Below are 14,771 nucleotides of genomic sequence, written 5' to 3'. Positions count from 1 at the left end.
AAAACATAAACAAATGGGTATGGCTATGTTCTATTAAAATATTCTTTATAGCTGAGTGCAGTGGCTCATGCCTGTAATCCCAGCACTTTGGGAGGCCAAGGCAGGTGGATCACTTGAGCTCAGGAGTTTGAGAGCAGCCTGGACAACATGGCGAGACTCCATCTCTATTTTTAAAAAAATTATTAATAAAATAAAAATTAAAACAATATTATTTGTAGACACAAATAATATAATATAATAATTTCTCACCAATTATATAAAATTTGAATTTTATATAATTTTAATGTGTCACAAAACATTGTTCTCGCTTCCCCCTCATATATTAAAAAATGTAAAAACCACTCTTGAAACGCTGTAGAAAATTAGGCAGTGGAACAGATTTGGCCTGCGGCTGTAGTTTGCTGACCCCTGTTCTATATCTTGATGGGGTGTAGGTTGTTTGGATGCATGTAATTCATAAGCTGATAAAAATGTTCACTTAAGATCTATGCTTTTCTCTGGATATAAATTATTCCTCAACAGAAAAAGTCTTTAAATACCCAGAGGCAAGGAGCTTAGCACTGACACTCTGGGATGACTTCATTAATTGTCACAGGTGCTTTGCCTTAACAGAAATAGCATAAGACATTTAGATTTTCACATAAAACACGAGTTATTCTTGTGCTATTTCAGGGAAGCAGATTTAGGCAAAAATATTGTGCTCTAATTGTTTTGAAATTGAGAAATCAAGGTCAAGCATATTCCAAATTTTCTGTTGCCAACTTTCTTAAGGCATTTGGGAACTTCTGATGTCCTCTGGAGCTAGGGTTGACACAGCAGGTTAGTGTCAGGATTTGACTGGAATATATACCCTGAAGCTTGGATAATTTTTACTAACCAGTGGAAGTTATTTCTGGCGATACCCAGTGGCTAAAATATATTCGTTGGCAGTTTCAATATCCTGCTGCTCAGTCCTCCATCTGTCTTCACCTCAGTGTATCCTTTGACCTTACTGCATGGTCTTCCAAGTTGAAACTCTTTTTGGCTTGTTTCCAGAATGTACCTCTCACCTGGTTCTCCTGCTGCTTCTAAGAGATCTCTTGGTCTTTTCAGTGCCCACTGCTGGTCCCTACATGAATGCCCTCCTCACCCTCCTTGGGGTCTGACATCCATGTCAAATCACTCTCCTACACACTCTCCTCCCCCTCCTCAGGCTCTGTTACTCATGCCAGGCTTTCTCCTCATGTAAATAGTCTCTTCACTCTGTTTGGGCTCCAACATACCACACTAGGCTGCCCCCATTCATGGATGCCCTCCTCATCTCACTTGGACTCTAGATAACCCAGGCTGGGTTAACCTTTTGTGTGTCTACCCTTCTCACCCCACTTGGGCTCTGACTGTCTATGCCCGGCTATTACTCCTTACTCTTTAGAGCTCTAACATCCCATGGCTGACAGCCTCTCCTTATTAACACCTATCTTGCTCTGCCCCTCCTAATGGCCTCAAGACTGAAATGTTTAGAAAGAGGAAAGGAAAAAGAAAAAAGTAGAAGAGAGGAGGGAATTTTAAAATATTTTATTGGATTTTAAAATATGTAGCATTTTGATCTACCTGGAACTCATTTTCGTGAATGTTGGTGTAGGAATCTTGGTTATATATACATTATATACTTTTTTTTTTTGAGACAGAGTCTTGCTCCGTCATCCAGGCTGGAGTGCAGTGGCGTGATCTCAGCTCACTGCAACCTCTGCTTCCTGGGTTTAAGGTTCAAGTGATTCTTCTGTCTCAGCCTCCCGAGTACCTGGGATTGTGGATGTGCACCACAACAGCCGGCTAATTTTTACAGTAGCGATGAGATCTCACCATGTTGGCCAGGCTGGTCTCAAACTCCTGACCTGAAGTGATCTGCCACCTCAGCTTCCCAAAATGCTGGGATTACAGGCGTAAGTCACTGCGCCCGGCTTATATATACATTTTTAATGGATAATCAATAGACCTCAAAGCATGTATTGCATAGTTTATTCTTTACACCCACTAGAAATATGTTGATCACAAACTAATTTTTAATATACCCTGGGTCTGTTTCTTTGTTCTCTTCATTACTTATATATTTATGTCTTGATGTTTTTATTTGTTGTTTCGTTAGAGGAGAAATGACATATTTATCAGATCATATCAGGAGACAGAATTTTTCATCTTCTTTATACATGTCAGCAAAGTCTAATTTTCTTCATATAGGTTGTGTTCATTTCATGTATTAATTTTTAGGGATTACGTGCTTTATTATCATTAATGGTTTCTATTTTTCTACTGTATGTTCTAATTGATGCTTGCTAAGGAATAGGAATTCTTTTGATTTTCGTTTGTTGATCTTTTATTGCATTATCTTTTTGATTCTTGTTTTAATTCTAATAATTTGTCACTGATGCTTTTGATTTATCTACAAATGTTTTGGGCTTTTTCTTCCATTCCAATGTTTACATTGTATTATTTTTCTTGTCTTATTACATTAGCAATTAACCTCTATTGTAACTTGAAAAGTAATGACAGCATAGGGCATCCTTATCTTGCTCCTGACTTTAATGGGAATTTTTCTAAAATTTCACAATTAAGTACAATGTTTAAGTATATTTCTGGTAGATATCCTTTATAGAGTTATAAAATTTTCTTCTCTTTATAGTTTGCTAAGAGTTTTTATAATGAATGAAAATGAAGTATATAACATTTTTGGTGTATCTATTGAGATAATCATATGTATTTTCTCCTTTAATTTGTTAATGTAGCAGATTCCATTAATGAGAGTTAAAAATTAAATTTTAAAAGTAACGTGAGTACATTTACCTTATAAAATGAGAGAATTACAGGGAGCGAGGAGATTGGGGAGATGTTGGTCAAAGGACACAAAATTTCAGTTAGACAGGAGGAATAAGTTCAAATGATCTAATGTACATCATGGTGACTATAGTTAATGACAATATATTGTATATTTGAAAATTGCTAAGAGTGGATTTTAAGTGTTCTCACCACACAAAAAAAAGATGAGTATGTGAGGGAATGCATATGTAAAATAATTTGATATAGCCATTCCACAATGTATATCTATACCAAAACATCATATTGTACACCATATAGTTTTACCTGTCAATTAAAAATAAGGTGATAAAAATGTAAATACAAAAAAAGTGTATTTATAAAAAATTAGAATTACAAATAATGTGTGTTGTCTTTGACTAACACCCCTAATTCTAGTGTGCACCCCCTAACACCAGTAACCATTACTGTAAGTTTTAATAACCATATTTAACAGAACATATATACTGTTGTTTTTGTATGTGTATTTTGAAATAGTACCAAATGCAAATTTCTTTTTCATTCATAATGTATTTTGGTAACTATTTTTATTGGAACATCTAGCTGCTTTGACTCCTTTACAAATCCTCTACATCTTTCCAATATATGCATTACATTCCACTTATTGTTAATAATTTTATTTATTCCTTCTCCAACTGGAGTACACAGGTTATTTGCAGATTTTTTTTGTTCATATGTGTGTGGGTGTTTTTCTATGGTACATAACTTATATTCCTAGGTTTTTAGAAAGTTTAAAAACATTTTTTAAAAATTATGGGTGGTATTGAATATAAGTGTACACTTATAATCTTCTTAGTTTTCTATGTAATTTAAAAATACTCTTAAGATCACAAGTGTTCAATGTGACTGCATGCTCTATTTAGCCCTGACTAAGGTGAATATATGATTTTTCTCTTTTAACCTGTCATGGTGAATTTTAGTAATTTTCTAATCTTGAAGTATCTTTGCATTCATATAACACTAATTAATCATATCAATTACCTAAAAGATATGCTGCTGGATTTAATTTGCTGGTATTTTATAAAAGAATTTCCCATCTATGTTCCTAAGTATAATTGAACCATAGTTTTTCTTTCTTATACTCTCCCAGTTCAGAATTTGTGAAACGGTTTTATAACTTTTATAAAATGCATTGGATATCTTTCCATCTTTTCTAAGCTCTGAAATAATGAGTTCAACTTAGAAAGTATATGTTCCTTCAGGTTCAATAGAATTTTTCCCTTGAGTTGTTTTTCAAATTAATATTTAATTACATAATCTAAGTTCTCCATATCTTCCCTTATATTTTAAATTTCAGTTGCATATTTCTGAGATATTTATGTCTTCTACTCTGAAAACAAATTGTCAAATTTGTAAAATTTCTCATTGTTCATAGCGTCACCTTAGGATAGGCCATGTTTTTAGATTCATAACAGTTCAGAAGACCATACTGTCTTCATGGACTTTATCCTTTAATATAAAATCCTTTCTCTTTTGATACTTTTAATTGTATTAATATTGCTATATTGCTTTCATTTGGCTACCATTTGATTAAATATTTTAGCCCAGTATTTTCAAGCTTCCTGTGTTGTAAGCGTTTGTTTACGGTCAATTTACAGCTGGATTGTCCTTTTATTCCCAACTGTCTTTTAAAACTTGTGAGTGAAATTAACCCATTTACATTTATTGTAAATACTGATGTTTGGACTTTTCACATTAAAAACATTTTTACCATATGTTCTGGTTTCTTTTGCTTATCTCGTTCCCATTTCTGCCTTCTGTTCAGCTGGATAGGTTTTTTCTTCTCATTTAGTAGCCCCCTTCCTTTAAATGGTCTGCAGATTATAAAGCCAATTTAATTCTTCTGTTACTAAGTTTAAAAACTTAAAATCACATTCAGAATATGTATATTGAAAATCAACATCCAGAGTTGATTTGCATCTATAATCCCTTATATGTTTCCAAACATTCTCTGATTATACGTTTCCACACTTGTAAAATGGGAGGCATGAGTTCTTCTTAAGGATTAAATGTGATGTAATGTCAAACACTAGCCTTTATGAACATATCTTCAATTTCTTCATTCCATTTCTTTTTCATTCAATCAAAATACTTCAGGTCCAGAGCACACAATCACCTCTAAACTCCTTTGTCCTTCAAAGTCACCTTCTCTTTCATCTCTTGCATCATTCATTATGGCCTTCAACTACTTTAAATTTCTTTGTAAGTCTCTGAATACCTTCTCAATCCCCCTTTGGAGAAAAAAAAAATCTCATTATACATTGTATTTAAAGGTCTCTTTTGCTCTAAATTTAATGAACGTCATTATCCAGTAACTCCACGCCTTTCTTCATTTATCCTTCAAAATGGCGGACTTTAGACGTTCCACGATCAACACCACGTGCGCCTGCGCCTCCCGCAGCCATTTCGCCCAGCAGCCTAAGCTCGGAGAGGCGCCTGCGCACGAGCCTCCAGAGCACTATCGCTCCTCCCTCTAGCTGAGTACGCCTGAAACCGCACGTTCTCTTCCCTTCCCTCCCCCGCCAACCCTGCACCGCCCTCACCCTTTCCTGTGAGATTCTTCCGCCAAGTGGAAGGCTCATCTTCGGTCGACAGCCTACGCACTTGAAGAACAATCCAATAGGCACTTATAGCTCAGGATCTCGCCATTCAGTCTTATCTATGCGCCACAGCAATTTTCCTCCGGGCCCCAAAGTTGATAACCGATTTCGCGGGACTTTTTTTTGCATATTGTGAGGCAACAAATGGAAAGAATAGGCCTGTGGCGGAGGGATCACTCGCTTATTCTCTGTGTACTTTAACCTAATGGGGGTCGCCCGGGAGTCGGAAGGGGGAGGGGAAAGGGAGGAGGCAGCCAAGGAATTGTTTTTTTCTCTGGCCCCGCCCTCGCCCGGGGGGCCAATGGTGATGGTCTGTTTCCCCCGGAGCCTCGCCCAGCTCCTGTGTCTCAGCCAATGAGCGGCGGAAGCGGCTCCGAGGGGGGCGGGTCCAGGAGGCTGTGCGTGTCTTGTGAGAGCTCTTGAACCAAGTCAGCGCTGGAGTCGGCTAGGCGGCTGGAAACGGCGGCTGCCGCCGGTGACTCAGGGAGGCGGGAGGCGGGGTAAGAGCGCCGCGGCCTCGGCTGCGGGGAGAGGGGAAAGAAAGGTGAAAGCGCCGAGCGCGCGGCCCCGCCGCCCGTTGGCAGCGGCGCAGGCCCGGGAGACGGGCGCCCGGGGTTCGGGGCCGGGGAGCTGGGCGCCGGGGCGGGGCGGCGGGGCAAGTGCGGAATCGCGGGCTCGCCCACCCTCCCCCGCGGGGCCGCCCGGGACCGGCTCTCTGCACCAGGGGCCTTTTCTTTTCGGGGCTGGGGGCTGAGCACTTTCAAATCCACTCGAGCCGCAGATAATTTTTCCCTCACTCCCTCTGCGGTTGCGTTTGAGCTGTTAGAAAAGCCAAACTTGGGAGAGCGAGGGTCACGCGGCGCTGGGACCCGGGTGTGTGGCGGGGGAGGGCGCCGGGGGGCGGGGGCGCGCAGGAGGGGGGCTCGGTGCGGGTCCGCCCGGGGCCGCGTCCTCGCGCGGGTTCGGCGCCCTCCGCCCGCTCTCTCTGCTGTCTCCGCCCGGCCCCCTCCCACCGGCCGCCCCCGTCGCATTTTGTTTTTGTGTTTTTGCAGGGAGGAGCTCTTCCTGCAGGCGTGGAAACCATGGTGCTCACGCTCGGAGAAAGTTGGCCGGTATTGGTGGGGAAGAGGTTTCTCAGTCTGTCCGCAGCCGACGGCAGCGATGGCAGCCACGACAGTTGGGACGTGGAGCGCGTCGCCGAGTGGCCCTGGCTCTCCGGGACCATTCGAGCTGTCTCCCACACCGACGTTACCAAGAAGGATCTGAAGGTACAGGCGGCTCCGGGCCTCTGCCACCGGACGTTTCGCAGTTACCGTGGTAACGCGACCATCGGTTCCCTCCTTCCGTTTTCTGAAAACGGAGACCAGAAAGTTGGCATATGATCTGAAGGTGCAGGAAGCTAGATCTTGAAAGTCTTTGGAATGGTTGTACAGAGCCGAGTTGTGTTTGGCCCACAGCTCCTGGCTGCCTGGCTTTAATAATGGGCTTAGGGTTGTTCAGACACGCTTCATTAATGCCGGTGCTGTGTCCCACTAGGACTGTCTCATCTTTACTGCAGAGGAGGAGGAGTATTTTTGTTAGCGTTAGGTAGGGCCTGTAAGTGACGTTTGGAGTCATTAAGAATTGAGGGTTAGTGCTTGGAAGTACTTTCAGCTGGTTTTGTTTGTTTGTTCCTGTTAATTTATTCACTCAACTTTTAAAAAAACTTTCAGACTTGTTAAAAATGAAGTGAGTGTAGAGGGAGGAGCTTAAGTTCTGTTTGGCGTATTAGGGTGGGTGTTTGTCCGTATATGGTGGGTCAGGGCAGGAGTGGGTTCCTGGTTGTCTGTGATGAGCCTGTGGGTGGGTGTGGGATATGACCATATATGGAGGGATGGGGTGGAGCTGTCCCATATATGGTATTTTGGAGGACTGGCTTAGAAATACTGCACTTGGACGCATGAGTGGAGGGAGAGAATTGGGAACAAGTGCGGCCAGTGATTTTTTTTTTTTTAAATCATTATGACACTCAGAACCTTTTTCTGTTAGATCTTTTCAAAGACAGATGAATTCTGATTGTGCTCCCTAATAGAAGTATTGGTGTGAAAGGATTGTCTGGGAACAAGCAGTGAGGAAGCCATTGTACCAACAAAGACTCCTTTGTGCGAAAATAACTGAAAAAAGGTTCCTAACAAAGACTCCAAAGTGGTGATAACTTGAAGGAAGCTTGTCAGAACAGAAGATATTTCCACCCTGCCTAGTGGATGTGTTTCAGAATCTTCACTTGGCCATCATCTTTGCTTTTTCTTAAACTATGTTCAAATAAAGGCAGCAAGTTTTAGCTTTGGCAGTTGATTATATGTTGATTTCTGAAACACTGTTCATTTGAACACTTTCAGGGTGACAGTGTATGCCCAAACTGGTATTTATCTGCGAAGAGTTGTAGGAAAGGGGTATGCTGTTAGGCATGTTTTAAAGCTTCAGTGTTGTGCCTTGTCTCATGTTGAAAAGGAGGAGTGACCGAAGAGCATTTAACCGTGTGCCAAGCACTTCACAACTATGATCTCGTTTAATCCTTACAGCAGTTCTTGGGGGTAGGTACTAATATTGCCCCCATTTTATGGATGAAACTACTGTGCCTGAGGGACGTTAAGCATCTTGCCAAGGACACATACGTAGGAATTGACATAGCCTGTATTCTGTCAAACCCGGGAAGTTTTACTCCAAAAGCTGCCCTCTTAACCATCAGGCCAGTGATCAGGAGCTGTGCCACAGCAGAGCTCCTGTCATAGGCTGTGAGGTTTGGTTTTTTCCTGCATTCGGCTCATTCTCCTGCCAAGTCAGGTTTTGATGTTTATAGAGATAATATATTGTGGTGCAAGAATGGCCAACCTTTTTGCTTTGGGCTTATAACCTTTCTGTAAGCTGGGCTTTGTGTACTAGATTTCAGTCGTGCTTGTTGTGGTTTATTTCGCCTGCCAAATAAAATTTTCTCTAGTGCATTTGTTTTTATGTGATTTGAATGGAAACAAGATTTTATTTAAACTTTCCAGTCTTTAGTTCTTTGGCAGATGTTGAGAGACTAGGCGTTCCCTTCCCTTCTGTGGCAGTGATTGAGGACCTGTTGGGTTAGGCAGGCAATCTAGGAGGAACTTCACATGTATATATTTTTTAAATCTCCTCCCTCCGCCCCCAACCTTTGAGGAGGTGGTGATATCTTCATTTTCAGAATGAGGAAATAGATTTAGGAAAAGGAATCTTGTCCAGATTTGCATAATAAGCTGCTGAGGGAGGCTGCGAATCCAGATTGGGCCCAGTGTCTTCTCCACCGCACTTTGGTGCCTAACCTGAAGACAACTGGGAATTCATGTCAAAAACAATTTTGGCTAGATTGGATTTTTGCCTTACTTGTACACATCACAACTCAACCCTCATGTAAGATGCCAATCTTCTGTCTCTTTTCTAGTCATGATTTATCACTGCATTCCTTAGTTGAGTAGCAGATGTTAAGTTTGGGGGCCATGTTGCATTAAAAAAAACCAGGATTTTATTTTACCTTGATTTTAGAGTTGGGGGGTCTTGTTGCCCAGGCTGGTCTGGAACTCCTGGGCTCAAAACACCAAAACCAATTTGTGCTTGGTGAGATGGAGGCAGGAACCAAGTAACTAAGACCATGCTTACACTAGGGTTTAAGGGCATGAAGTTTTTGGGGGGTGAGATGGGGGTGGGGCGAGGGGCTGAGATGAATGTGAATAAATAACATTCAAGTAATATGTAACCATTCTTCTATTATTAGGACAAATACAAGTCTGTCTAGACTGGCTTGTTTAGATAGTTACGGATGATATTAATGAGGCCAAGGCTTGTTAACTTTGTTTCACCTAGAGAGACTTTATAACAAAATCACTTACTTAGATGACAAAAAGATAATATGTCTGGTAGTTGGTTACAGAGAAGTTAAGGTGGAGACATAATAACAGTAGAATAACTATGATTAAATGGTTACATCAGGATTTAGCAAAGAAAAAATAATCATTAAATGGATATTATGTGGCGATTACTTCATTTAATCCTCACAAATATCCTAGATGGTAAACTACATTTTTAGTGTCAAAAACTGAGGCTTAAAGAAGTTAAATAACTTGAGTTTGTCTCCCGACCTTAAACACTAGGCTTTAATATTCAGGTAGAGCGAGGTTAGAGCATTTTATTTTGCTAGCCTTTATATCCCTAGCACCGAGAACACTGCTTGGCATGTAGTGTGTGCTCAGCTATTTGAATGGATAAGTGAAGGAATCATAAAATTATTACCTCTCCTATGGAGAAACAGTTTAGAAAGAATCTACTGATGAGGCAGTAGCATTCTCTTCATCTGGAATAACAACAGATCTTAATTAGATGTGGCTATAAAGACTGCTTTAATCTTATTTTTATCCTGCTCTTTCTACTTGAGTATGAAATGAGTTGCTTCCTAGCTGATTTTGTTTACATAATTATGCGTGATGGGAATGCCCTCCTTCCTTAACTTGTCCTTTTTTCTTTGAAGCCTACCTTTTTCTTGAGTCTAATGCCCTGCTTCCTTAACTTGTCCTTTTTTCTTTGAAGCCTACCTTTTTCTTGCGTCTAATGCCCCTTCTTAGTCCTTACAGGTGTCCTTAGCAGGCAATTAGTCCTTGCCATCTGTATGTACCATTTCCTGCTATTGTCAGCAATTTGGTGCCTTGACTAACGCCTAGCCTTTCATTTTTGCACACCATTGAAACTAATGTTAGTGCAATCTGCTGCCAGTCAAGCCATGTAAAATGAAAAAACTTCTAGCACGGTATAAAAACTGTTTACCCCTTTTAATTGAATGCTGGACCTTGGGATCTTAGACAAACATTTAGGCATAAGAAGACATAAGTGGAAGCACAAGGAATTAATTTCTTTGTGGAGTAGTGAATTAAGTGGTATCCTGCATTGTAGTGCAAGGCATAAAATAGACATGTAATTAAAAATTTGTCTAAAAACCATATCATTCTGTGCTCCTACTTTTAAACTTGGAAACATTTTCATTGGTGTTTCTGATGGCCTTTATAATCATATAGTCAGGTGAGATGAGAGTATGGTAAGAGTGGGAGATTTTGATATTAGTTTATTAGATACAATATTAATTCATATATCAAAGATTTTCTGTTGGGGAAACATTGGCTTGAAAAATCTGAAATATCGAGCATTTGGTCAAGGTGTTTCATAGGTACTAATAAGGTACACATTTGCAAAATACCCATTAAAAGAAGAGCAGATTTCACAATTATAGGTAGTGAATCATAGTTGACTCTTTGGCCTTTGAAGCCACACAGCGTAAGCCACATCTCATTGTGGGCCAAAGGAGCATGGGTGAAGTAACACAATTTAGAATAGAAACTAGTTGCATCTGTCAGCTTGCATGAGCTTTGTCAAGTCACTTTAGTTCTTACTGAATTTAAATGTCTTTTTAGGCCAGGCGCAGTGGCTCATGTCTGTAATCCCAATAATTTGGTAGGCCAAGACGGGTGGATCATCTGGTCAGGAGGTCAGGAGTTCAAGACCAGCCTGGCCAACATGGTGAAACCCAGTCTCTACTAAAAATGCAAAAATTAGCCAGGTGTGGTGGCACACACCTGTAATCCCAGCTACTTGGGAGTCTGAGGCACGAGAATCACCTGCATCTCGGAGGCAGAGGATGCAGTGAGCTGAGATCGCGCCACTACACTCCAGCTTGGGCAACAGATTGAGACTCTGTCTCAAAAAACAAAATAAGTGTTTTTTTGTAGAAATGTCCACAGAAGAGGCTTTTTTGGGGGTTGTCATTAAGTGTAAAACCTCAAACCTCAAGGCACAAATGAAAGATGCTTTGTTTCTTCTGGAAATGGGGTCTCACTCTGTCACCCAGGCTGAAGTGCAGTGGCACAATCATAGCTCACTGCAGCCTCAACTTCCTTGGCTCAAGCAATCCTCCCACCTCAGCCTCCTGAATATCTAGGACCACAGGTGGGCACCACCACTCCTGGTTAATTTTTGTATTTTTTGTAGAGACGAGGTTTCCCCACGTTGCCTTGGCTGGTTTAGAACTCCTGGACTCAAGTGATCCTCCTGTCTTGGCCTCCCAAAGTGCCGGGATTACAGGTGTGAGTCACCATGCCTGACTGACATATATGGTTTTGATAGGAAACTTTTGAACAATATTGAAGAAAGCTCACAACTTGTTGGTTTTCTTATATATTTTTTAAAGTCATCTTTTTCCAAACCAAAATAATGTGATTTTTGGCTAATACAGCGTAATATTTGAAAGTCATAAACTTAAATTGTTTTTAAGGAGGTAAACTTTTTTTTTTTTTTTTTTCAAATCACTCAAAAATTGGGATATGGAAAGGGGCTCTGTCTGTCTTTTGGTTTAGGGTTATCTTAAGCTTTAGATAGTGATCTGGTAAGAACTGTGATGTTGCTTAAGTTTTGGGAAACCACTTAAGATCTTCTTAATTCTGCACTTAATTTTTTTTTTTTTGCTGAATAGATATTAGATAATCGTGTTGAAGATCCTCTTTCCCCTGCTCCTAACTTAATAAGTGATACCTTGATAAGATTTGAATTAACCATGGAGGTATTAAAACTACCTAGTTGTCTTGCCAGACACTTTACATACACTGTCTTTTAAAATATGCCTAACTATGCAATGAGAGGTGTCACTTTTTTCATTTTGAAAAACATTGAGAGAACTTAGATTTTCTAAGTGAGGGTTCTTAACCTGGGGTGCAGGTTAGTTGGTTTCCTTTGTAATCATAAGTATTTTATTTTATATATGTAAAATCATTCTAAGAGGTTCAGTGTAGCTGGGAATTCAAGGTCTCTGAATCTGGATCTAGAATTTGTGTGTGCTCATTCCTCTTATACCACATTGCTGATAAATAAGAAAACTGTCTACCTAAAGCTTGGTTGGGTTTGAGGTTGATGTGAATATGGAGCAGAAAGACTAGCCAATTTAGGGGAGAAGTCAGAGCATATGGATTCTGTGGCTAGGAAACAGAAAGGAAGATGGGCAGTCTCTGCCCACCTTTATGAAAGACCATTTGGTTGATTACAGTGATAGAAAACATATAACCAGGGAGAAACGTATGTGGGCCTTGCCACGTGGGTGTTCACATTTATTCTGATTTGGAAAGTATTCAGTAATAACTTGAAAGTTAAAAGCCTAAAATACCAAGAAGATATGTAGTTTCCTAGGTAAAGTCACCTGGGAGGTTAGGGATGCATGTTTTGTTGGCTGAGAAGGGTAGGATAGATCTTAGATTTCATTTATTTTTATCCTGTAGACTGGAGAAGGTTTGGGATTGGGGCTAATGTGGGAATTTAGTGCCTTCTAAGCAGGCGAGAGAAACAAGATAGGAACCCAATGCAGAGGGAAATTTATTCATTAATCTATGCTAACAAGTATCTGAGTACCAATTAGGTTCCATATACTAGTGATATACAGTCGTAAGCAAAAGCAGAGACAGACTTTGACCTATTAGAATTTAATTGTCAATCAGTTAACCACAAATAAATAATGCAAAGTGTGGATAAGAGCTAAGACGGAAAAGTACAAAACTTTGAGTACAGTTAGTATGGGGACCTCTCTTGGGAGAGAGAGGCACTTTGGTAAGGGAAGGTTTGTTTGAGGAAAGGATATATGAATTGTGCTCTGATAGATGAAGTTAACTAGTTAATAAACTGAAGGTTGAAAAGGGATGTATGAGTGATGTCTGTAAAATGATGAACAGATTTGATAGATGATAGATGTATTAACTAATTCCTGGAAACCAAAATGAGAGACCTCTTTAGTAAGAGGAGGAGTTTTAAATCACATAAAAACAGTGATTTTTACACTGAATATCGAGGGAGTTTATTGTCATTGGTAGAATACAAAAAGCATTGAAGAGGACCTAGAGTAAGTTAAGGGGTAGCATATTTATAATAGGTTAAGGAAGCTGGAGTGTTTCAATGCTTTTATATGACTTTGAGTTTTATGGTTTTGTAAACAATTCCTACTCATAGATCACTCCCAGAAGCCCACTTTTAGACTGATTTTTTAAATGTCTTTAAATATGTATACAGGTTTTAAGAGTTGTAGCCTTAGGGTTAAAAGTATTATGCAGGTCAGAAGCAGAAAACATTACAATTACTTGGAAAACAATATTTCAAGGTAGTTTAACTTTCATATAAGAAGCTAGAGATAGTTCTGAAAAACTCTGTGGTCATTTTGTTAATCACTCGTTTCTATGTTATCAAACAAGTAGTTTTAGACTCCAAATTCTGTGGTAAATTTCCTAGCTTATTCAACTGAAAGGGATATTGAAGATGTGCTATATATTAGGCCTTGTGCCAAATTTACTCATTCCAGAGGAATTCAAAAGCAGGTGGTGGATTGTGGTGATGGGGGGTCATCTTAAGCCCACTTATATTGTCAATAGACAATTACAGTGCAGTTTTATTAAGTACATCTTTTGAGTTTCAAATTTTTGTCTTCCAATTCCAAAAGCTCAGATGTCTAATTAATGTATGTAAACACCTGATAAGTAGGGGTTGTTTGGTTTCTGGGCTTCCCAGGGGTTTACTTTAGGGACAGAGACTGGCCCAAAAAGCCTTGACTTCTGCATCCCGAAGTGAGTTGGGAGCCAAAGCCTGGTTCATGTGTGATTATGTATTGTGGGCTGTGACAGGAAGTGAGGGAGCTGGAAGGGGGAAAGCACATCCAGATAAAGGATTCAAATAGAATAATGAAGGTATAGTTCAGCTGGGGCATTTGTAATGCTTATTTTAATAAATTGAATCTGCTTCCCCCACCCCCCAATTTTGTCTGTCTAGGTGTGTGTGGAATTCGATGGGGAATCTTGGAGGAAAAGAAGATGGATAGAAGTCTACAGCCTTCTAAGGAGAGCATTTTTAGTAGAACATAATTTGGTTTTAGCTGAACGAAAGTCACCTGAAATTTCTGAACGAATTGTACAGTGGCCTGCAATAGTGAGTAAAATTTGGGCTTATTGAACTCCTGAGAAGAGGGCATTTTATCCATTGTGGGTAAAAAAGGAATATGTAAACGTAATGCCAGAAAGTCAGAAAAGCTCCTAGGATCTCCTGCCAGCCCTTTTAAGAACTCTGCACTTCTGAGCGAGTCCCTTGACTTTGTTGGACCTCGTGTTCACTTGACAAATAGGGATGGAGGTAGTAGTGGGAATGTCTAGGTCAGAAGGCAGGAACTAGCAGTCATATGCAAACATATAGATCTGTTTGGTTTGGCCCTTGCAGTACTTTCAAAACATTTGAATTAATTGCCTACTTTAAAAA

The 14,771-nt window shown here is 40.1% G+C and overlaps 1 protein-coding gene and 1 long non-coding RNA gene across 3 annotated transcripts in view; one reads left to right on the top strand and one right to left on the bottom strand.

The window, feature by feature from the left end:
• Nucleotides 1–1,538: 1,538 nt before the first annotated feature.
• LOC134807803 (uncharacterized) lies at nucleotides 1,539–5,732 on the bottom strand. The gene is made up of 2 exons (XR_010149077.1): nucleotides 5,394–5,732; nucleotides 1,539–5,081 (listed from the first exon to the last, which is right to left on the bottom strand). It is a non-coding gene; the product is annotated as an uncharacterized LOC134807803 (long non-coding RNA).
• Nucleotides 5,630–14,771, top strand: part of KDM3A (lysine demethylase 3A) — a 51,488-nt gene continuing 42,346 nt past the window's right edge. The window contains exons 1-3 of one of the 2 annotated variants that reach the window (XM_525805.8): nucleotides 5,630–5,950; nucleotides 6,503–6,718; nucleotides 14,292–14,447. In XM_525805.8, the coding sequence (XP_525805.4) occupies nucleotides 6,533–6,718; nucleotides 14,292–14,447 (342 nt within the window). In that variant the 5' untranslated portion in view covers nucleotides 5,630–5,950; nucleotides 6,503–6,532. Of the gene's footprint in view, nucleotides 5,951–6,100; nucleotides 6,324–6,502; nucleotides 6,719–14,291; nucleotides 14,448–14,771 lie in introns of those variants that run through there. The other variant, XM_054677986.2, reaches the window with a different exon arrangement.

Source organism: Pan troglodytes, chromosome 12 (assembly GCF_028858775.2).
Source record: "Pan troglodytes isolate AG18354 chromosome 12, NHGRI_mPanTro3-v2.0_pri, whole genome shotgun sequence".
In the NCBI taxonomy this organism is placed as follows: Eukaryota; Metazoa; Chordata; class Mammalia; order Primates; family Hominidae; genus Pan; species Pan troglodytes.
The sequence above is the reverse complement of the archived record's forward strand: the minus strand, read 5'-3'. Positions and strand labels throughout refer to the sequence as shown.